Source organism: Phycomyces blakesleeanus (assembly GCF_001638985.1).
Source record: "Phycomyces blakesleeanus NRRL 1555(-) unplaced genomic scaffold PHYBLscaffold_8, whole genome shotgun sequence".
Taxonomy (NCBI): domain Eukaryota; kingdom Fungi; phylum Mucoromycota; class Mucoromycetes; order Mucorales; family Phycomycetaceae; genus Phycomyces; species Phycomyces blakesleeanus.
This window is the reverse complement of record NW_017265141.1, coordinates 284,771-308,045: the sequence shown is the minus strand read 5'-3', so window position 1 is coordinate 308,045 and position 23,275 is coordinate 284,771. Positions and strand designations below refer to the sequence as shown.

The window sequence follows — 23,275 nt, the reverse complement described above, 5'->3', positions numbered from 1 at the left end:
TTGCCATGGAAGGACATACCTCTACACATATTATCCTATTTTATTAAAGAATAATAATAATAATAATAATAAAATAACAATAGTACAATGTATCTATCTATGTCTGCCTGCCTTGTCTATGTTAGGAAGGTGGGTCAAGAATTATAATACAAGCGAATAAATGTACAATATGTATATATATAAGCCAAATATCAAGTTATCTAAATTTCGATTGACTCTTGTTCTTGTTGTTCTTGCTTCTTTGCAGATCATAAAAAGCAAACATAAGAAAGAAGAAATCTACCTATCTTTATAATACATATTAATCAATCAATTAACGAACCATTAAACCGATCGATCAAGTTGAACAGATAGTCAATTCAACCAAGAAAAAAAAACCCCCCAATGACTTGGATTGATACCCTCAATAGCGCTATAGCGCATTCATTTATTGGAAGGCATTTCCAGCTCGAAGGTTCAGGTGCCAGACGTGAACGCAAAGGAACTCTCTTTTCCACCGAAATCCGTGCTGGTTTGACTACCTTTTTCTCCATGGTATGGTATATAGCTTCTTGTATTGTCTTTTCTTGATAGTAAAATCAATAAAATAATACCTTTAATTAAACTATTTATACGTGCATCAAATATATATATATATATAAATTTCCTTTCTAATTATTATTCCTGACTTAGGCCTATATCATTTCTGTAAATTCCTCGATTATCAGTGACAGTGGAGGAACCTGCGTTTGTGAATTCACCGAAGCTGATCCTGTCTGTTCCCTCAATGAAGATTACATGAGCTGTGTTTACCAAGTCAAACTGGATTTGATTATGGGCACAACTGTTATTGCTATGATTTCCTCTATTCTTCTCGGTGTATTTGCCAATCTTCCTATCGGTATGGCCCCTGGGTAAGTTAAACCTGATCTTTCAAGTTAACAATTAATTAATTAATTAATAATAATAATAATAATAATAATAATAATAATATATGTACCATTACTGTCATTATTTATATTAACCTCCTTTTTTTTTAAAATAACAACAATAGTATGGGTCTCAACGCTTACTTTACTTATACCGTAGTTGGTTTCCATGGTAGCGGCAAGGTGTCTTATGAGACTGCCTTGGCTGCTGTATTCATCGAAGGTCTTATCTTTTTTGTCCTATCAATCTTTGGTATCCGACAATGGCTGGCTCGAATAATTCCTATGAGTATAAAAATTGCTATGGGTTGTGGTATTGGCTTGTACTTGTGCTTTATTGGTGTTCAAAAATCAGCCGGTATTGGTCTTGTCAGTCTCGACATGTCTACACTAGTAACATTAGGTAAGCATCTTGTTCAATTTTTTATTTGTTATTTTTTTGTTATTTTTTTTTACTAATATTCTTCTTTATTTTTAAGGTGGCTGTCCTACTGAAGCTTTGAGTGCTGAAGGTGTTTGTCAATGGGGTCGTATGGAGTCTGGAACTCTTTATATGGGTGAGTTAAGCAACCAAACAAGCTACCAAGAAAGCAGGAGCTTTGTATTTTTTGTATTGTCATTATTATGTGCTGTGTACTGATATCAAGCAATATTTTTCTTTTTAAAAAAAAGGTCTTCTTGGTTTGGTAATGATGGCTATTCTTTTGATGTACCGTGTCAGAGGTGCTATCTTGATCTCTATTATCTTCATTGCTATCACTTCCTGGCCCCGTGTGAACAAGGTCACCTACTTCCCCTACACTCCTCAGGGTGATCTTATGTTTGATTATTTCAAAAAGGTTGTTACAGTGCACAAGATGGAACAGTAAGTATCATTATCGTTACCATAAATATTATCATTTAATTAAATACTAATAAAACTACCTTTTTTTTTAAAAAAAAATAGTACTCTTGGTCGATTCGATTTTAACCTCACTGGCAAGGATATCTGGATTGCCTTGATCACCTTCTTGGTAAGAATGGCAACAATAAGCTAGCAAGAAACCCAAAGAAAAAGTTAATGAGTAGATTACTTACCTTTCTTTACTTTACTTTGCTTTTGTGTGCTTTTAGTATGTTGATATCATGGACACCACTGGTACTATGTACTCCATGGCTCGCTATGGTGGCTTCACTGACAAGGCCGGTGATTTTGAACATTCGACCTGGGCTTTCATGACCGATGCTATTACCATCACCATTGGTTCTTGCTTTGGTTCTTCGCCTTGTACTGCCTTTATCGAGTCTGGTGCCGGTATTGCCGAAGGTGGTCGTACTGGTATCACTGCCATTGCCACTGCCTTTGGTTTCTTTGTCTCCATCTTCTTCTCTCCAATCTTTGCCAGTTTCCCACCCTGGTCAACCGGGCCTGCCCTGATCATCGTCGGTTCAATGATGACCTCTGGTATCCGCAACATCAACTGGGATTACCCCGGAGATGCCATTCCGGCCTTCATTACACTTGCCATCATGCCATTCACTTACTCGATTGCCTATGGTGTCATTGGTGGCATCATTTCTTATGTTATTATCAACGGTTTTGCCTACGTCTTGGACAAGGCTACTGGCGGTTACATCCGTCCCGACTACTCTCAGCGCGAGGACTGGTGGACTGCTGCCATGAGCCGCTCTTTTGTTCCTACCTGGATCCAGTTCTTGATTGCCAAGTCGCGTGGACAGTCGTTCGACTGGCACAAGGATGAGTATGAGTTCGAAGACGATGTCAAGCTCGAGACTCCTACTGGTGTTATTACCAACCACTCTGGTATTTCTCAAGACAACATCTCAGCCCGTCAAGATTTTACTTCTAAGGCTGAAAAGACTGAGTACTATGGCAGTTAAATAATAATAATAGTGATAATAATAATATACATACACTCGCACACTTTCCCAATCACATTCACATATATACACCCACACACACACATTTATATACATATATAAAATAATCAGCTTCTTTTTTTTATGTTACTTATTTATAATACAGTTATCTCTAATAAAACCTAATTCCTTATCATCTTATTGAACACACAATCTAGTCACCTATTGAATTATCGTGATTGCTTTCACAAAACTTATTTTTCTTCTTCCTCTTCTTCTTTGGCTGTTAAATATATAACCAACACACAGAAACGCGCGCATATATACATACATTTATTTATTTATTTATAAGCTTGCAGAATTTTTATAACAAAGGTAATAAGATGAAACGATGTATTTATTGGTGCTCACAAAGTGTGACATTGAAGTAAAAAAAAAAAAGATATGATATGATATGATATCAATAGAAAAATTTGTTCCATATTTAGAAGGGCTTTCCTTATTATTATTATTATTATTTTATACTAAAACGAATTTGAATTTGAAGTCTTTACAAGTAAAGGTGACAAATTTTACTATGGTTGATGATTAGCGGTCCTCTTCAATTCTATACATTCACATATACCATTGTCTTTATTTCTTTTTATGGAGCGTATTAATAATAAATCAACTCTGTGAAAACTTGTAGCAGTATTTACATATATATCTTATGTGCCTTTTTGATAAACAAGAATGGCATGCAACAAACCAAATATCTAATAGAAAATATTTCGTCAAATAGAGGCAAAAGAAAAAACAGTCTTTAGGAACGGAGAGAGATTGTATATAGTAAAGCTGTTGATATAATATGCATATATATTTCTGTAGGTGGCTCACAGAGTTGTATGAATAATTTACTCGGATTTTGTTTCTGAAAATATAAAGAAACATGGTTACAGAACCCTTTTATTTATGTAGCATTATTCACTCTTTATGAATCCTATTGAAGAGACATTTGTCAAAAGTAAGGTCGGACATACACACAAGAAACTGCATTAACAATACCAAAGACACCTTTTGACAGATAAATATCAATTGAGCTCCAAAAGAATATGTTGGCTGCTTGTAAGAATATCTCAGTAACAATTATTATTTTATTTTATTTTAAAAAAAGATGAAGGTCTGAAGATAAATTTATTTGCTTCCATAAGAAAATATCAAAATCATCCTAATTTGAACTCAAAATGGTATATACATTGTGTGTTTATAAACAAAGACAAGAGAGAGAGAAAGGTAGTGGAACAAAAGTTGAGTTCAGATTATTGTGGCCAGGTTACTTAATCGAATCAATCGAGTACCCAAACTCGCCCTACCCAAAACCAAAAACCAAAAACCAAAACCCAAACCCAAACTTAAACTTAAACTTAAACCCAAGTGATGGTTTGGTAAGTACAAGAATATCATTATTTGCTTTTCTTCTTTGGGTCCGAGAACCGGAGTAGAAAGAAGAAGAAGTAGAAGAATAATTCATACATATAACCCGAACAAAGTGGAAAATGTGGCTTTCAATATTTGTGCTGTGTAAATCATCAAGAATCCTAATATTTATTCATTTTGTAGCTTGTAACTTAATTAACCAAGTACAGCTATATAGGTATGTACTGTAGAAAGTCTCTTTCTATATACATAAAGAAATATCACTTAATGGTATATGGATACACATATAGACATACATACATAATGTCCATGCATGTGTATAAGTGCATGGTTGTAATACTTAAGCACTGGTCAATCAAACAAAATTCGCATATACTTCTTTAATAAATTACTTTTTTATTTTGTATTATGTATTATGCATATATGTCCTTACATTTATCAATTATCAAAAAAAAACTTGGAATAAAATAAAAATATACGCAAAAAGCGTAATTTTTACTACTTTTTTGCACTCTTATAAGAACATTCCTAATGCGGATATTATACTTATTAGAACATACATAATTGAACTAATTAATTAATTAATTAATTTGTTCATCCTAATTTTCACATAAATTGTGTATATTCATATTATAAAATTCCAAAAAAAAGTTCAGAATAATTATTTATATATATTTTAGACACAATGCATTTACACAAAAATTCATTATATATGCATTTATGTATGTTTCAATATTGAATTGCTATCATTATTATTACTTAAAATTAAATAAAAAAAGGCGACTTATATTTAACAATACAGAAAATATCTTGGCAAGCATTAAGATGAATACCAAGCATAAAATACTACCAATATATATTTTATAATTGCTTTTAAATTTCACGTCATGATTCAATGACATCATTGACGCGAGACAAGCTTTTGGAGAAAGCCAGAGCCAGGAAGAGAAAATAAGAGAGAGAGAGAGAGAGAGGAAGAAAAGAAGAAAGAAAGAAAGCGGAGCAAATGGCTTTATACTGAGATTAAAGACAAAAAACGAACTTCAAAAAAAAAAGTGTTAAGCTCCTCCCCTCCCCTTTACAAGCGCATTTTCTTTTAACCTATTACTTATTCCCGCGTTTCCTTTACTTTGCTTTACTTTGCCTCTTTTTTTTATTACTATTACATATCATTTGAAAGCTCACTATGGACGCAACAAAGACACTCGTCGTTGATAACGGAACGGGTGTAAGTCTTTCATAATTTTCATTTATTCATTCACATACTAGCTTACCTTGGCACACACAAAACCAAAAGAGAGACATAGCTATATAGATGTAGTAGGTCCTCTTATGGTTATTTTTATAATGTACAACTACATTAGTCCTTCCTAATTACATTTATACATTACAAGAAAGATGATGAAAGTCCACCATTGACAGTTATAAAAAAAAATTACCTTTTTTTTTATGTATATTACGCACACACCCAACCACACCCAACTACAAACACAGTTCGTAAAGTGTGGTTATGCTGGTTCCAACTTTCCCGAACATGTATTTCCGAGTGTAGTTGGTCGACCCATCTTGCGTGCCGAGGAGAAAGTAGGCAATCTCGAGATCAAGGACATAATGATTGGTGATGAGGCTGCTGCACTTCGCAACAGTCTTCAGATGTCATATCCAATGGAGAATGGTATCATTAGAAACTGGGAGGACATGCGTCACTTGTGGAACTACACTTTCGACGAGAAGCTTAAGGTTGACCCCAGAGACTGCAAGATTCTGTTGACCGAAGCACCAATGAACCCACGCGCCAACCGTGAACAAATGGCTCAGATTATGTTTGAGGAGTATGGTTTCCAGGGCGCCTATGTCGCCATCCAGGCTGTCTTGACCTTGTTCGCTCAGGGTCTCTTGTCTGGTGTTGTGGTTGACTCTGGAGATGGTGTGACCCACATTGTGAGTATAAATGCATACATAGATACATAAATCTATATCTATATCTGTGGGTATGCGATTTGTATATAAATAGAGAGAGAGATAGTGTGTGTGTGTGTGTGGAAGAGAAAGAGATATGTATGGGTATAGATATACTTCTTCAAAAAAAAAGGGGGAGTGCAAAAGTGTAGGTGTAGGTGAAAGCAAGGTTTATTTTTTATTTATTTATTATTACAATCTATATATATATATATATATACGATAGGTTCCTGTCTATGAAGGTTATGCTCCTGCAAATTTGACACGCCGTCTCGATGTTGCTGGACGACATGTCACTCGATACCTTATCAAGCTCTTGCTTCTCCGTGGTTATGCATTCAACCGTACTGCTGACTTTGAGACAATTAGACAAATCAAGGAAAAGTTGTGCTATGTCAGGTAAAAATATATAAATGTATTTTGCACTCATAGGATATATGTAACTGTGTCCATATGTATAATAACGTTATTATTATTATGCTTAATTGTGTGCCAGTTATGATCTTGAATTGGACCAAAAGCTTGGTAATGAGACAACAACCTTGGTAGAGAACTACGAAGTAAGTTAATATATTTAACAAAAGGAGTTAAAGGCTTTGGTAATAAAGTAAAAAATAATAATATAAGAATAAGATACTGATGATTTATGTCTAAATTCCTATATATTTATTCAGCTTCCTGATGGTCGTGTAATCAAGGTTGGATCAGAGAGATTCGAAGCACCCGAGTGTCTTTTCCAACCTCATCTTGTTGATGTTGAAGCTGGTGGAATGGCTGGTAAGTTACATATATAGGTTTTGCAATACCCTCTTCAAGATAAACCTAATATTTGTTATGTTTGTGTACTATCTATAGAGATGCTGTTCAATACCATTCAATCGGCTGATATTGATATCCGTGCTGATCTTTACAAGCACATTGTGCTTTCTGGAGGATCCACCATGTATCCTGGACTACCAAGTCGTCTTGAAAAGGAGATGAAGCAGTTGTATCTTACAAATGTCTTGGATGGTGATGTTAGTCGATTGAACGTAAGTTAGTCCATATATAAATACATACATACATACATACATACATACTTTAAATAAATACTCACGATATAATTTATTTATTTTTTTTAAAAAAAATAATAGAAATTCAAGATTCGTATTGAAGATCCACCTAGACGCAAGCACATGTAAGTTTTAAGTGTATATTTTAGATTCTAAAGGTCTTTGCAAACTAATTCAATTCAACTGACGTATGATAAAAGGGTATTCTTGGGTGGAGCTGTTCTTGCTGACATTATGAAGAACAAGGACTCTTGGTGGGTGACAAAGCAAGAATGGGAAGAACAAGGTGTCCGTGCATTGGACAAGATGGGTGTATTGGGCTCTACTGCCTAATACTACTTTATATATTTTCTTTTCTCTTTCTTCTTTTATTTTTCTTTGTTTTTTTTTGTAAAGAAGAAGAAAAACGATGATAATGATGATAAATAACCAATACATCGATAAAAAAAAATCAGCAAAAGAATAATTATACCTTTCTTTTATATATAAATTTATATCTATAACTACATATGAATGTGTCAAAAAACGTTCTTTTCTCTAGGTTGATTTGTTTCAAAATTGAAATACTTGTTAAATAACCTTTTTGACCATGTTAAGCTTATAGATCCTATGCTTGTGTGTATGCAATGTTTATGATGCTGTTGATGTGAATAATATTTACCACTTTATATATATATATATATATATATTTCTTCTTTAAAAATAATAGAATAAATAGTAAGAAAAAAAATAAGAATAATAGTAATAATAATAATAATAATAATAGGTTTAGGAAAATAATTAAAGAAAAAAAAATTGGCGTGTTTTTTTTTGGTAACTAAATAAAACAATTATAAAAAGGAAATATTAGTGTAGGTTTTGTGTATGTGTTTGTGCGAGTGAGTGTGTGTATAAGAGCGAGAGAGAACAAGGCGAATAAAGGGAAAATATAAAGAAGTAAAGATGGTTATAGCCAATGGATATTGAAGGTAGGACGATGGGACAAGACAGAAGAAGAAGGAGGTTTTTTGAGATTTCTAAAAATAAGATATAGTAATAAATGATAGCGAAAAAAAAGAAGGTACATAATCAAACCCACCCACCCACCCCACCTATCTACTCACCCACTCACCCACTCACTCACTCACTCGCACGCACTCATACAAACACAGAAATACAAGGAGAATTAAGCGGAAGAATAAGACTAAGAGGAAGAAGATGAAGATGAAGATGAAGAAGAGTAAAGGCAAGTTCTAGACCTCACTGTCGATTTCAGAGTCAGAATCACCTTCATGATACAGAGTCACTATTGTAATGGTGGTTAATTTAATTTAATTTAATAAAAATTAAAAATAAAAATAAAAGGGTTCTCTTTGTCTTTGTTAAAGACCAAGATGACTGACTTACTTGAACTAAACTTCTCAAAGGGGTTATTTTTATGGTCATTGTGAATGCTGACCATGACATCGTCTGATTCTAGATCAAGGCTCATGCTCTCTGGTGGCATTCTTCGAAAGTTAACGGCATCGATACCGTTTGACTTGTGGATAAGAGGCAGGATTGGAGGCGATTGGTGTCTAAGGAGTGCAAAGTTGACGTTTTTGAAAAAAGGGTGTGACTTGACATCAGCCGCGCCCGCGCAGGATCCTAGTCGACTGTTCTCATCCTTGTGCAGCAGTTTTCGGATGAGACTCTTGCCCGAACTCGACAGGGTCCGGTTCTGATAGGGTGCCGGTTGATCAGGAAACTTGACTTCCCAAAACATGATGCGTGAAAAGGTCTCGTTTCTATTGGCACCCTTAAAAGGGGTTGTTCCATAGAGCATCTCGAAAATCAAGATGCCCAGGGTCCACCAGTCAACGGCACTGGTGTGACCGCAACCTTTGATAACCTCGGGAGCAATGTATTCTAGGGAAGTATCAGCGCATGGCCCGCAAAGTACGAAGCGAAGTGTGGAGTACCTTCGGTGCCGACAAAACTATTTGTTCGTAAATTATTGACACATGATTTTGTGTTGATCGACGGCGGCTTGTAAAGGTGATAATAAACAATATAAAGATAAAGATAAAGATATACATACAAAAAGGAATAATTGTATTTAGATGTATGCATGTGTATATATATGCGTATGTGTAAATGAACAATAGAAACATTGACCAAAATCAAGAATCAGGATCAAGATCAAAATGACAATAATGTACAATCAAATTCTCTCAACCAATCATATCTAGTATACTATAAATTAGAGAAAAAATAATACTTACTTGGTTGGGTGAACTAGCCTTGACTACACCTGGTTTTCCTGGAGGACTAGATCCCTTGCTGAGATCAAAGTCAGTCAGCATAATGTGTCCACTTTGATGAAGAAGAATATCTACAGAAATGATAATGATAATGATAATATGTATATATGTATATATATATGTGCGTGTGCGTGTAAATATGTATATACATGTACATATACGCACATATGCACGTACATACACACACGCGTAATTATACTTGAATTGAGTTCATGTTTTCTTTAGTATGAGATTGTCCACATTACTTTCTGGTTTGAGATCTCTGTAGATATGACCCTGAAGATGAAGATATTCTAATGCGGCAGTAACCTCGGCTGCATAGAATTTTGCTCCTTCTTCGTCCAAGCACTTTCCTGGTCTCAATTGAAGTGCTAAAATACAACACAGGTTAAAAAGGATATAGATATTAATTAATAAAAAAAAATCAATTAATTATAATTAATTAGGGTGTGATTTATTACAAACAAACAAACAAACAAACAGAACCAAAGAAGAAGAAGTATATATATATGTGTGTGTGTGCATGAACTTAAAGAAGAGGTATTTGTTTCTTTGTTTCTTACCTCTAAAGAACTCTCCTCCCATACAATATTCCATGACGAAATAAAGATAATCTTGGCTTTGGAATGAATGGAACAGAGTGACGATAAAGGGGTGGTTTGAGGTGGCAAGGATCTCCTGCTCAGCCAGGGCACGCTTGATCTTGTTGCGTTTGATCATTTCCCTCTTTGAGAGTACTAGAATAACAACAACAACAACAACAACAACAAAGAAGAAGAAATCATTAACAAAATTCATATTCATACATTTACGAATATATATATATATATTGTTGTAGATTATAAATTTAGGATTTACCAATAAGCACAATATAGAAAAAATAATGTTTATACTTTTATAGATATTACCTTTCATGGCAAATAGTTTGTCAGTGTCCTTTTGTTTGACCATATAAACCTTGCCAACATCTCCCTTGCCAAGCATACGAATCTTAACAAAGCTAGACGGACCGACCTCAACCTGGCGCACCTTAATACTATTTGAGCTATATGTGCGACGGAAAGATCGTACACGTTGAAGTTGGCCTGGAAAGGCAGGAACAGAAGAGAACGCTTCAGAGGTACTACTGTTGAGTTTCATCTGGAGAAGACTGCTGTAGTGGGGAGGATTCTGATGCTGAGACTGGGACTGAGACTGAGACTGGGCAGGGTAGTTCGGAGGGCGGTGTGCGTTGAGCGAGTTTGCGTTGGGAGCTGAGGCGACTCTGCGGATTCCTTTGTTGGAGTTTGTGGCGAGGGATGTGTTTGAGAACCAAGAGTTGCTCTTGAAGCCCTTTTGTTGCTTGGGGGCTTCAAAGTCGTTTGGAACGGTAAAAGAGGAGGACGAGGAGGACAGGTAGGAATCGCATGAAATGTCGCTAGCCTGAGGACTAAAGAAAGACTTGAACCTAGAAGGTATCTGGGAAGACGAGTAGGATGGAGGTGGAGCTGTGATGGCCATCTCTACATCCTTATCATCTCTATAAACTGTCATTGTGAAATACAAGCAATATAATATTTCTCAATTGTATTTCTCTTTCTATTTCTCTTTCTTTTGGCTGTGTGGCTATGGCTGCGTCGTTTATGTGTGTGTGTGTGTGTGTGTGTGTGTGTGTGTACGCAGTGTTTGAGTGTCTGAGTGTCTGAGTGAACGAGCGAATGAGTGAATGAGTGAATGGGTGAATGAGTGTCGATGTGTCGATGTGTGTGTGTGTGGTTGTATGCGTGTGTAATTGTAAGATATTATATATATAAAAATATATATAAATAAAAATTAAATCAATAAAATTAAATAAAATAAAATAAAATAAAATAAAATAAAATAAAATAAAATAAATAATAAAAATAATAAAAAATGAAATAAAATAAAAGTAAAAGCAAAAGAGAAAAGAAAGAGAGGCGTCTAGGGAGTGAAATAATATATTATTATTATTATTATTATTATTATTATTATTATTATTTAAATTTTATTTAAATTTATATATAAAATATATATATAAAATATATATAAATAATAATATTCAAGGCTAATAAAGGTAAAGCGATTAGAATTGGGGTTGGTTAGCTTTTCTTTTTTTTTTTTTTTAGAAAAATGTTTATATAATAATAATATTGCTGGCTATCAAAATGATATGTATATATAAAAAGTCTGTCCCACAATTGACAGCCGACTTTATATTCCATTTACCATTGTTAATGTGGCACTCGTCCAACCTGAGGATCAGTAAAAATAATTATTAAAACACGCACATATTTCCATAGACACACACACATTTATACACTTCTTTATACACTCTTATACACTTCTATACCTCTTTACCCACATATTAACTCATACATACAATTCGAATATTTTATCTATATAATATATAAAGGAGGGGAACAAAAACAAAATAAGAGGGGAGGGAAAAGAGAGAGAGAGGGGGGAGGGGGATCAGAAAACTGGGACCTCCTTTTTTTTATTTCTTGTACTTATTACTATTTCCTTTTATGAAGCGTGATTAAAATGCATTAATGTGATACTATTAGTAAACATCTCTATATATAGAAATTACAGAAACAAAAGAAGGAAACAAAAATGCAATCTTGTAACCTGAATGAATTATATTATTATTATTTAATATCTCTACTTCTTCACAGTTCATTTCTCTCTAAAAGACAAGCAATAAATACTTCATTTAACTTCCCTTACTAATCTGACCATTAGCTATATCTTCTTTTTAAACAGAAATTGTAATTTTTGAGTTTTATATATACCTTTATTTAGAATATCGATCATAATCAATTCTATACTCACTACTATAATTGCCACTACTTCAATTATTACCACTACCCCCCTCCCCTCTTTTTATCACTCTATCGCTATCGCTATCTCTCTCTCTCTCTCTTTATTTTTTTTTTAATTTTTTAAAGCACTATATTTTTTTCAAACATCTTTAAACCCCGTCACGTACACCTTCTTTATTTTTAGTATTACTACTGCTACTAATGTCATCAATTGCCAACAACATTTGGTTTGAAGGACCTATTGGAGAGGCAGTATCCAAAGTAAACGACAGAAACTGTCTTTTGTTTGTCTATATATATGGTGAGTTAATAATTATATTGAATAAAAAAGAAAAGAAAAAAGAAAAAGAACCAACAGTCGGAATCTCACCTTCATCATTGTAGACGATTCCCCTCAAAGTGATCAATTAAGCGCCACCTTGGAAGACTCAAATGTATAAAAAAATAAATAAAAAAAATATAAAAGCACATCTTTGGATCTTGCTAATATATATTTATATATACATTATTGATATTCTAGGTCTCAGCACAGCTAACTGAGCACACGGTTGCCTTGAAACTTGAAAAGGATTCTGATAACGCAAAGCTATTTACCCAGTTGTGTGAGTAGATTATAGTTTGCCAATACTTGCTGCCGTTGTTGTTAATGTGGTGGGCATGTATTTACTTTCTTGTGATGGCTTTATATTAGATCCAACATATCATATTCCTATTGTTTATTTTATAAAGTAAGTTTGTAATATAAGTGAGCTTGGTTTGTGCCGTGATAGGATAGGATAGAATAGAATATATGTGATGTGATATGATGCGATGTGATTTTAATACAGCTAATGTGTAGGCAAGGTATAATAAAGGACTTTGGTACAGAAGATATCACACCCGATGCCATAATCACAAAGCTCGATACTCTAAGCAAGCTTGCACTGGCCACCCCAACACCCAATGCAACACCCACAACTCCAACACCGACCTCGGCCTCTGCTACAGCACCATCAGCGGTACCTTCAGTAGTGCCTTCGACAGCACCTTTGGCAGTACCCTCTGTAGCACGCTCTGTAAATCCTGCTGAAGACGCTCAAAAGCAAGAAAAGTAAGAAATTCTTTATATTATATTAATTAGAAGCAAAGAAAAATCATTCAAATTCTAATTGTTTCTTTTTTTAAAATAAAATAAAATAAATTGCTATCTAGGATAAAGCGTAAACTTGAAGAAGCGAGAAAAAAGAGAGAAGAAAGGGAAAAACGGGTAAATATTCTTCTATTTTTTTTTTAAGAAAAATAATAGAATTGAACTTGGGGTTTGGATAATTTACAATAGAGAAAAAAAACATACACACACATTATAGGAAGCACACGAAAGAGAACTCAAGAGACGCGAGGATGGTAAAGCAAACCAGGAGACAAAGGAGAGTCTGGAAGACAAACAGAACAAGGCATATTTTGATAAATTGCGAAAAGAGAAAAAGGAAGAAGAAGAACACCGGAAGCGAGTAAAGGAACAGATTGCACGCGACAGAGCTGAGAAAGCAGCCAGCAGACAAGTAGCCAAACCAAGCAATCCAGTAGAAACTTCAGAGCCAAAGCAAAAGTCAAGGTAGGTCAATTTACCTTGGAACATAAGCAATTTTTAAATATATAGATATTAATATATCTATATACATACAAACATATATTGTCTATAAACAAGACAAAATAGCGACCAAAGTAAGCTTAGTATCCGTCAGCTAGATGGCTCTACGCTCCGTAATACGTTTCAAGGTAAAGTATATAAGATATTTAGATATTTAGACATGTCTATAAACGAAAGGAAGTATAAAGCTGCTGGTTAAACAATTCTAATTGATGTTTTGTTGCACAATATAAGCTACCGATAAGCTATCTAATGTTCAGAACTGGATTGACCAGGTACATGCTACACATATATGCAGATGTAGATGCAGATGCAAATCTACATGCACATGTACATGCAGATCCACATACATGTATATTAATGATTCTTTATTTTGTTTTATTTTTATATATGTATCTATAGAATCGTAGTGATGGAGATCAACCTTACAAATTATTGGCACAGTTCCCCACAAGACAGTTTAGTATCGGAGATGAAGAGCGATCGCTTACCGAACTAGACCTCTGCCCAAGTGGAACGATTATTATGAAGGCCATCAAGAATGTCAGTCACGCATATGCTCCATCGACTGTGGGTGGTGGGTTGATGGACTATGTCTATTCGGCCACAGGTACACTTTACCAAGCTGCTGGTACAGTGGGTACTACCCTATCAAGTGCCCTGGGATCCTTGTTCCCAGCCGAACCTGGAAATATCGGTGGCTACACAAATTCACACCAGCAAGGAGGAGGCGGTCAGCGTTTGGGAGGACCAAGTGCTTCTACCAATCATTCGTAAGTTTTTTTTTTTTTAAAAAAAAAATTAATTTTATTTTACTTTACTATATTAGGACAGTTAAGTATTCTCACACTTCATTATCTATAAAACAAAGAAACTCTCCTTCAAATGTGAATACCTTGAGATCCACTGATTCTACCAACCGAGAGACATACAACGGTAACTCTGTAAATCAAGAATAACGATAAATTTAACAAGGCCATGTATTATTATTTGGTACTCAAGCCAAAATTATATAAAAAAATAAATAAAAATTAGCATTGGACTTTTATAACTTGATTACTTGATGTGTATGCATTTTTTCTTAGTAAACCTAGATACAGTAAAGAAGAGGGTTGATAAAAGATTGTCGATAAAGCAAACACAATCCACAGCAAAAAGACATATGTTTACACAATTAGTCTTGTCTTGTCATGTCCTGGAATGCCTTTTCTTCTACCTGCCAAAGGGGGTTTTTTTTTTAGCTTTAGGACAACAGCTTCAAGTATTTGTATCATTTGACAAGTAATATATCCTAAAATCAACATACGTTCCACAGCGGTCACTCATAAATAGTAAAGGATCAATTGCTTGATTCAGCCAATATGTTGGAAATTATAAAAGCCTTTATATACCCATTACCCATTACCCATTACCCATACGAAAGACATTTTTTGTGAATTGTCATTTTCATTTTCTTTTAATAAGATTACGGAACTTATTTTCAGTTACGGATTAAATACGAAGCTCCATTGTAGCCATTAAATACCCAAAATGCTTCACTATTGTAGCAGATCAGATAACTTGGCATTTACTACCATGCTTTGATCTATCATGGCGGCATGTTATATTCAAAAGGGGGGTGGGAAAAAAAAAAAGTAAAAATAAAAAAGGGTAAATTAGAACAATCAATTAAAATTTAACTTTGTGACTCGTGATAACCTCTAGCCTTCTACTGTTGTACCAAATTCTTTCCTTTTTATTCTTCTGTCGGACTTTGAAAGTCATGTAGATTTTTCTTTTATATATATATTCATATATCTATTTTTTTTTATTATTTGCTTAAATAGGCGGATATATATATATTATTTATATTATATATATATTTCATTGGATTTCAATTGTCTATAAATGAATAGCACGTCTTTATAGATTGTTTAGATTTGCATCTCTTTCCAACATGACGCATTCATTCGATCCAGCAGTATTTGAACATGAACTATATTCTATCTATCATTCGAGACTACCGGTCTCTGCCTCAAAGATAATCACCCTTCAAGACTTGGCAATGGCTCATGCACAGGTAATATAAAAAGCGAATGACCTACATTAAGATAAAAAAAACAAAATAAGGAAATAATACTCACCATTATTTTATTTATTTATTTATTCATTTATTCATTCATCCATATCTATATATATATATATATCGTCAAATAATTGAAAAAATAAATAATCTAATAATAATGAATAGCACAGTACTTCCATCATAAGATCTATTATCAAATTCATGAAGAAATCTCATCCTGAATACAGACTATCTGGATTCTACGTAATCAATGCTATCTCAAGAATGGCTGCCAAGATGGCTCGCAAAGATCCAAGCAGGAGAGAAGGACTTGAGAATTATCTCAAGTCATTCTCAATTCTTTTTAGAAATGATGTATTCAAAGGTGCTTTTAGTAATTGCACGACCACCGAAAAGGTAAGCCTATATTCCTCACTTTCTTATGCATTACATATATAGAAAGAGAATGTGGGTAGACAAGGAAGAAGAAAAAAAGGGGAAAGGAGCCTTCTCTTTACAGATAACATAAGGATGGAAGATGGAGAGTGGGGGTGTGGGTAGGTAGATAAGTAGGGGTAGATTGTCTATTACTATTGTGAGAATTTTTTCCCCTTTATGATTCACATCAAAGAATGTGTGATGTTGTGATGCGCAATAAACGTGGACTTGACAGACTGGTTGTGATTACTAATAGGAAAAGGTGATTAAAGTCTTGGATATTTGGAACGAGACAAAGATATACCATCCAGATGATATTGCACACCTCAAGCAAACGCTGTTTCACAAAAGTTCTTCCTTAAATCCAAACAGGCCATCCGAATCATCAGGTAAAATTAAACACCAAAAAGAAAGAGCCCCACGGACTGCGAAAGGCAACAGCAAATCAAGAAAGGAAAATACCCATCTTTCTCCATACCCATCTCCCTGTTTCGCTCTCTTGCTCTCTCTCTCTCTCTTTATATATCTGTCTTTGTGCGTGTGCATGTGGATAGGGCTAGTGAAAATAACGAACGTTTTTAATTATATATATACACATATTCGTATTCATATACATACATACATACATGTATATGTATATATCTTTATTCTTGTGTGTCTGTACTTGTGTATGCTTTATATACCACTATACCACTATTGATTATATACTTAGCCAATAACTCTACGGCGGATTCTATGGTTACATCACCAGTAATCGAGAAACGCGCTCCACAGGCTAGTCCAGAAAAAAGGACGCTTTCAATCTCACCTCCAAGAGGGGACGAATCTGTCGAATCTTCCGAACCAGTCTCCGTCGCAGTACCTTTAACTATAGCCCAGCTTATGAGCAAATTGGCAGCCGCTCCATCTGAAGCAACCGCAAAATTACTTGCAGAGGCACTTCAACGGGCGCACTGGAAAATGGATATCGATTCAGCCATAAACCCTGAAGAGACAGCAATCCAACCCGAGACATGGGAAAAAACGCCCATATCAGACCATATCGCTTCCCCGCCACACGCATCTCAATCATCACAACCATCATCTTTACAGACCCACGAAGAATATGACTATGACGGTCCAAAAACACCACCGATCGAGGACGACGAGGACGAGAATGACGATCATAATGGTGGTGATTATGACGACATTGAAGGACAAGGAGCGCACACAATGCAAATTGAAATGCAGACGGAAGCACAAAACCAAGAAAACAAACACGTCAATCAGTGTTACAAAAATGAGTTTGGTAATCAAGAGTCGTCGATCCGCAGGAATCAAAGAGAGTTCGAAAACAGTCCCCAGCAGAACCATACCACTGGTCATTTAGAAGCCAATTCTGAAAATTATATTGAGGCGCACGGCAGTAGAATTAAACACGAAGAAGATGACCAAGCTATAATCCCGATGGAAATAGACAATGATGGTCCAAAAACGCCGCCTTATCTACCAGAAGATGATGATAAAGAAGATGCTGAAAATGTCGAACACGAGGAACAGCATCATATCCAAAATACTTACAAAGAGTATCCAGCTCATCCATCATCGGCATCATATGGTGTAGTGGAGAACAATGGAGTCCATGGTTTAACCCATCCCCAAGAACAAAATGTCATAGAAAAGGACAGAAACCACAGTCAATTGTTGGATACTTCAATTCAGGAACAGCCGATACAACCCTCTGATGCTGACATACTTGCAAAATGGACACCAATGTACCCTAAAACAGCAGCACCTGTAGAGAAAGACACACGTACATCCTGGTTGGACCTTCCCCAGTTTCAGGGGCGGCCCAAGGAACCAGCAGGGTCATCTATTCTTAGTCCATCCTCCCAGCTTCGTACATCTTCATCATTGTCGCCTTCTTATGCTAGCTCGTTCTCCAAACAAATCGAGTCATTCGTGGAAAGTTGCTTTGAAAGGAATGCTAGTGACTCGCCTAAACCTTATCCAATATATCCAGGCATAGACACTCTTGGTATCCAAAGTCATTTGAGAATGTCGCCTTCTGTTCAGCAATCAAGTCCAACAAAAGATGTCGACGCATCTGTCATCCCAGAGCCTCCGATTGCAGCGATTCCAAGCAGCAGCATTAGTAGCAGCCGAACCAACAACAACATCAGCAGCACCAGCGGCACCCGCAGCACCCGCGGCATCAGTGGCATCAGTGGCATCAGTGGCATCAGTGGCATCCGCGGCATCCGCGGCATCAGTGGCATCAATGGAATCGGTGGTAACAGTGGCATCAGTGGCACCAGCGGTTCAAACACTTTGGACCAATCTGCCCTTTTACTCGAGCCGTTGATTCTCCCCGAATCAACGACTACTGATATTGATAACCATAGACAGAAAAACTCTGAACTACCACCCACTGGACCAAGAGCGTTTCTGAAGAGAGGTGCCTTACAAACTCCCATCGTTCCCGAGCAATTTCATAAAGCATCTTCAAAGGTGAATGCTTCAAAACCCAAAAATAAGCCTGCTAAACCAAAAAACAAGCCTGCTAAACCTGTGAAAAAGAGGCTTCCAGGTAAAAAAAATGCTCAAAGAGTTGTACGAATGTTGAGAGAAGATGCCGGTTCGATTCCGAAAAATTACCCTTTCTTTGATCCAAGTCTTGAAAGGGGAACAATTTGTAGTAAGTAAATCAATACATTATTCTCTTTCTCTCTCCTTCCAAAGAAAAAGAAGAGATATGTAAGAGAAAGAGAGAGACTATCTTTTATTTATTTGCTGGTGTATAGTCGTCTCAAGGACAGTTTTCGTAAGACCTCTTGCAACAACTACATCTAAAGAAGATCTCCGAAAGGCTATGGAGAAATACGGAGTAGTGACATCTGTAAAGGCACGTCCAAAGTTTTCCAAACGAAGAAAGAAAGAAAGAATAGCAGACAAACGATATAGAGTTGATGTATTTACGATTGACTCAACATGATTAGCTCACGACCGTCAAGGCTAAAGGCACGATAATAAGTGGATTTGTACGATACTCGAGACGTGAAGAAGCTGTCAAGGCTGTCAACTCAAAAGTCGAAACAGGTCCTAATGGTGAGAAAGTCAAAGTAAGTTTAATTGTGCATTAGTCGCAAGTCATTTTTTAGGGTCTTTTTTTTTCTATTATCATTCGTCTTCTATCCTCTTCCTCTTCCTATATTTCTTGCTTGTTTTTATAACCAAAACCAAAAAAAGGTTTTTGCCAAAGTGTACAGCTTATAAGCGCTGAATATATGGCAGTTTGAATGAATGGAAGAGGAGTATAATTATTTAACCATTTTACAGTAAAATAATCTGATAAAACCAATCAATGGAATATAAACAATAACCATAACAACAACAGCAACAGCAACAAAAAATCATGTATATAAAAAAAAAGATGGGAAACAGAAAGTAATTCATTGCCCTGTGTTTTTGCTTTTTTTTAAAAAAAAAACATATCTCCCATCTCTACAATATTGTCATCATCATCAACAATAACAACAACAACAGCTTAGCTGGGCTCGTACGTTTGGACCTTCCCGTGGTGTTGTAGATGCCACAAATGGTATCTCCATTGTAGAACTCGAGAATGTCCAACGCGACGAAATGCATGCCTTGCGAAATTCAGATATAGGCGGGTTTGGCACTCATATTGTCCGGGATCAATATGTAGTCGAAGAACCCGAGACAAACTATATATACAAGGGTCCACATAATACCGAGCCCCCCAGTTCTTTGAGAAGTAGACTTGGCCGCATAAATCGAAGCAGGAGTAGAAGCAGGAGCAGGAGCACAAACAGAAGCACAAGCACAAACAGAAGCAGAAACAGGAGTAGAAGCACAAGTAGAGATATAATTGCTGACACAAGTCCAAACATTAACATTAGCAGAACCAGAAGTCGAGTCAGGGCATGTAGCCCATCATCTCAGCCGCGGGAGGGTCTCAGTGATAAGCTTGAATATAACAGAAACCTAAGCTCAGAACGATATCTGATGCACAGTCCAAATTCATATCACAGCCGAGATCGTAGTCCACCATCAAGTTATGGCGTTAGATCCATGCGAAGATCCCGTTCTCCGAGATCTCGCTCTCCAAGAAGACGTCCAAGATCTCGCTCACCAAGATCTCGCTCCCCAAGAAGGCGGCCACCGAGGAGACGTCCTATCTCTCCTTATTACGAGAAGAATCCAATCAAAAAACCTGTAAATTAAGATACAATAAAATGGTGCTGGGCATTACATAATAATAATTAATAATAAAGATAATATAATAACAAGAGGTTTAACCTTCTATCGATGAGTGTAATCATGAGCTCCAAAATCAATCCAAAAAGTAAAAACATACCCATAAAAGAAACATTGACACTTGCCTTTCTGTCTATATTTGCTGTCCATACCCTTGACTTAATACGTTCTCTTTTTTTTTTTGGTAATTTAAAAAATCCAAACTATACAAAAGACAAATCCACTATACAAGCCACACAGTCGAATAGTCTTTATCGAATATAGCCGGTGTATATATATATATGCTTTTAGCAGCTCTGTTAAAATCTAGATATACATATAAATCCTCTTTAAATATCACATTATTATTATTATTTTGCGTTTGCGTTTGCTTATTTTAGATGATATTATTTATTTAATTACAAAGGGTCTGCTATTATCATTATTATCTATTCACACCAAAAAATATATAAATATATACATATTGACAGCCATTTCTTTACACTTTATAAACTTCTCCGAACTTGGCTTTTCTAGTTTTCTTTTTTTCATTTTTCTTCTCTGCTTTAATTCAGTAAATAAAACACAAAATAAGCAACTTGATCAAATTGTCAATTACTGTACACCATGAGTGAAGGGTACTAAAAAGAAAGAAAGAAGAAAAAAGAGTAATAATTGCTTAAAGTTGACATTCTAAACGTTATTAGACTAAGCCAAGACGATTTTCGTAAACTCATGCAGACGCCTCGTGCATCATCTAACAGCAGCAGTACACCTCATCCTTCTCGATTTAAAACACCAGTTTCAAAAACACCGCAAGTAAACATTCAACGTGAAATGGAGTGCAATGCTCATGCGCTTATGCATATATACACATCTTAGACGTGATACAGGAGCTGTATTTGCCAGACCAGAACCTGTGAGAAAGAAACGGTATAAAAGATAGAGAGAGAAATATATATTTGAAAAAAAAACTCAATATCTTGGTACTAATTAGTTCTTACTTTTTTCTTTCTCTCTGTTTTGCTTTAGAAATGAACGATCAGAGAAAAGATACGACGATGACGATGATGATGAGGAAGGCAGATCACATCAATACCGCGATCGTGCTGCTGAACGACGTAATGAAGAAACAACTGCTGATGAAGCAGAAGCACCTGTACAAACTATGGAGGACGTTCTTCGTAGTACCCTGATCACACAAGATAGTACACTCGATGCTAAGCAAGCCTACGAAAAGTCAAAATACTTAGGTGGTGATGTAGACCATACCCATTTAGTCAAAGGTCTTGATTTCAGTCTCTTGGAACGAGTCCGAACAGAACTAGAAACTAAACGTGCCCAGGTGGACGAGATACACCGCGAGGCTGAAGCAGAGAATGAATTAGATGACTGTCTAGACAAGATCGATCGAGGAGAATCGATTGCAACAAACGAAGAAGAGATTGCAGAAGACGGATCCATAATCACTCATACAGCAATGGGAAGACAGATTGCTGATTTATTATCCAAAACAGAAACCAAATCAGGCGGTATAAACGAACTTTTTGTGCCTGGTCGAATGGCCTTTGTATTCGAGTTGGCTGATGAGGTTGGCCATTATCGTGATGCCTTCTCTATTCCAACCAGCATCATTAGAAGTAAAACAGACGGCGTCACTCGACTTGGTCAGACAGGATGGTCGGAGGATATGGAGGCAGAGTCTACTCTCGTGATTAGCAAAGTGTCTCAAGTTATGGCCAATGCGCGCGTAGTGGAGAAGGCTATCGAAACAAAAAAAGCTTTGGCCAAATCTGCATCGTCTGCATCGGCTGCATCTACCCCTGCTTACTTGTCTGCTATATCAAAGCCTAATCCAATGGTCACAATTGACTGCGATATTTTTGAAGACGCTGGCAGAGATTATCAGTTAGATGAATCAACCATTGAAAAGAGCACAGAAGTAGATGAGAATGGAAAATTGGATTATTTCAAGGGATTCCAGCCCAATGGATCTGATAATAAGGATAATCAAAATGAAGATGTGGAGATGAAAGATGTGGCAGAAGAGCAAGTATCTGCACTCCTGTCGCAGGCGACGGGTCGCGGTGCCTTGGCAACACCGGATATCCCAGTAGCTGGATCGCAGCCTCTGGAAAACAAAAATGAGGAACCCCTTGAAGTTCCTTCAAAAAGACGACGGGATTATCAAGCAGATGAAGTTGATGCAGATGCTAATGACATGGACATGTATGGTCTCAGTACGTCTGCCCTTCCAACCTCATTCGAAGATCGTCAGCGTACAGTAGCGTATGACGGAACCTCGGATGATGATGAAAATGAAGGCACGTCTGTTCCGACATCGCTAGTGGATCAAGGCACACATCGCAACAAAAAGGCCCAGTTAACTCGCTGGGACTTTGACAATGAAGAGGAATGGCAAAAGTACAAGGATACTGTTGAAATCTATTCAAAGAGTGCTTTCCAGTTCGGTGTCAAATTGGGAGATGGCAGAAAGCGTAACAGAGAGAGAAGAGGCATGAATGACAAGCAGAAACTCGATCGAGATTATCAGCAAGTCAAAAACTTGATGGATAAAAAGTATGGAAAGTCTTAGGATTTTCTTGAAATGTACCTTTTCTT

At 36.1% G+C, this 23,275-nt stretch overlaps 5 protein-coding genes across 5 annotated transcripts; 4 read left to right on the top strand and 1 right to left on the bottom strand.

Annotated features, from left to right (window-relative positions):
- The first annotated feature begins 225 nt into the window (after positions 1–225).
- PHYBLDRAFT_132855 (hypothetical protein) lies at positions 226–2,979 on the top strand. The gene is made up of 7 exons (XM_018429526.1): positions 226–534; positions 673–893; positions 1,034–1,311; positions 1,388–1,465; positions 1,581–1,773; positions 1,855–1,921; positions 2,022–2,979. Exons 1-7 carry the CDS (start codon positions 385–387, stop codon positions 2,787–2,789), a joined length of 1,755 nt encoding a protein of 584 aa, XP_018292738.1. The 5' UTR covers positions 226–384; the 3' UTR covers positions 2,790–2,979.
- Positions 2,980–5,268: 2,289 nt separating this feature from the next.
- PHYBLDRAFT_180921 (hypothetical protein) lies at positions 5,269–7,702 on the top strand. Its single transcript, XM_018438384.1, has 8 exons — positions 5,269–5,412; positions 5,679–6,125; positions 6,370–6,542; positions 6,640–6,703; positions 6,818–6,920; positions 6,999–7,174; positions 7,277–7,320; positions 7,396–7,702. The coding sequence occupies exons 1-8, from the start codon at positions 5,371–5,373 to the stop codon at positions 7,526–7,528; spliced, it is 1,182 nt and encodes a 393-aa protein (XP_018292737.1). The 5' UTR covers positions 5,269–5,370; the 3' UTR covers positions 7,529–7,702.
- A 755-nt stretch (positions 7,703–8,457) lies between these two features.
- On the bottom strand, positions 8,458–10,749 carry PHYBLDRAFT_11131 (hypothetical protein; the record flags this gene model as incomplete). The annotated part of the gene is made up of 7 exons (XM_018428206.1): positions 8,458–8,480; positions 8,582–9,082; positions 9,136–9,202; positions 9,439–9,548; positions 9,723–9,848; positions 10,041–10,214; positions 10,386–10,749. Coding segments are annotated over 7 exons (1,365 nt in total), but the record flags the coding sequence as incomplete, so codon positions are not given.
- Positions 10,750–15,868: 5,119 nt separating this feature from the next.
- On the top strand, positions 15,869–20,709 carry PHYBLDRAFT_180920 (hypothetical protein; the record flags this gene model as incomplete). Its single annotated transcript, XM_018438383.1, has 7 exons — positions 15,869–15,991; positions 16,163–16,393; positions 16,671–16,803; positions 17,127–18,983; positions 19,198–19,292; positions 19,393–19,515; positions 19,940–20,709. The coding sequence occupies 7 exons, from the start codon at positions 15,869–15,871 to the stop codon at positions 20,639–20,641; spliced, it is 3,264 nt and encodes a 1,087-aa protein (XP_018292735.1). The 3' UTR covers positions 20,642–20,709.
- A 571-nt stretch (positions 20,710–21,280) lies between these two features.
- Positions 21,281–23,249, top strand: PHYBLDRAFT_61251 (hypothetical protein; the record flags this gene model as incomplete). Its single annotated transcript, XM_018440779.1, has 3 exons — positions 21,281–21,291; positions 21,361–21,472; positions 21,651–23,249. 3 exons carry the CDS (start codon positions 21,281–21,283, stop codon positions 23,247–23,249), a joined length of 1,722 nt encoding a protein of 573 aa, XP_018292734.1.
- Between the last annotated feature and the right edge of the window lie 26 nt (positions 23,250–23,275).

Coding starts and splice junctions, on each gene's coding strand:
- PHYBLDRAFT_180921 (XM_018438384.1), top strand. CDS start 5,371: ATGGACGCAACAAAGACACTCGTCGTTGATAACGGAACGGGT. Junction 6,921..6,998: donor TGAAGCTGGTGGAATGGCTG/GTAAGTTACATA, acceptor TACTATCTATAG/AGATGCTGTTCAATACCATT. Junction 7,321..7,395: donor CCACCTAGACGCAAGCACAT/GTAAGTTTTAAG, acceptor GTATGATAAAAG/GGTATTCTTGGGTGGAGCTG.
- PHYBLDRAFT_132855 (XM_018429526.1), top strand. CDS start 385: ATGACTTGGATTGATACCCTCAATAGCGCTATAGCGCATTCATTTATT. Junction 894..1,033: donor CCTATCGGTATGGCCCCTGG/GTAAGTTAAACC, acceptor TAACAACAATAG/TATGGGTCTCAACGCTTACT. Junction 1,466..1,580: donor GTCTGGAACTCTTTATATGG/GTGAGTTAAGCA, acceptor TTTAAAAAAAAG/GTCTTCTTGGTTTGGTAATG.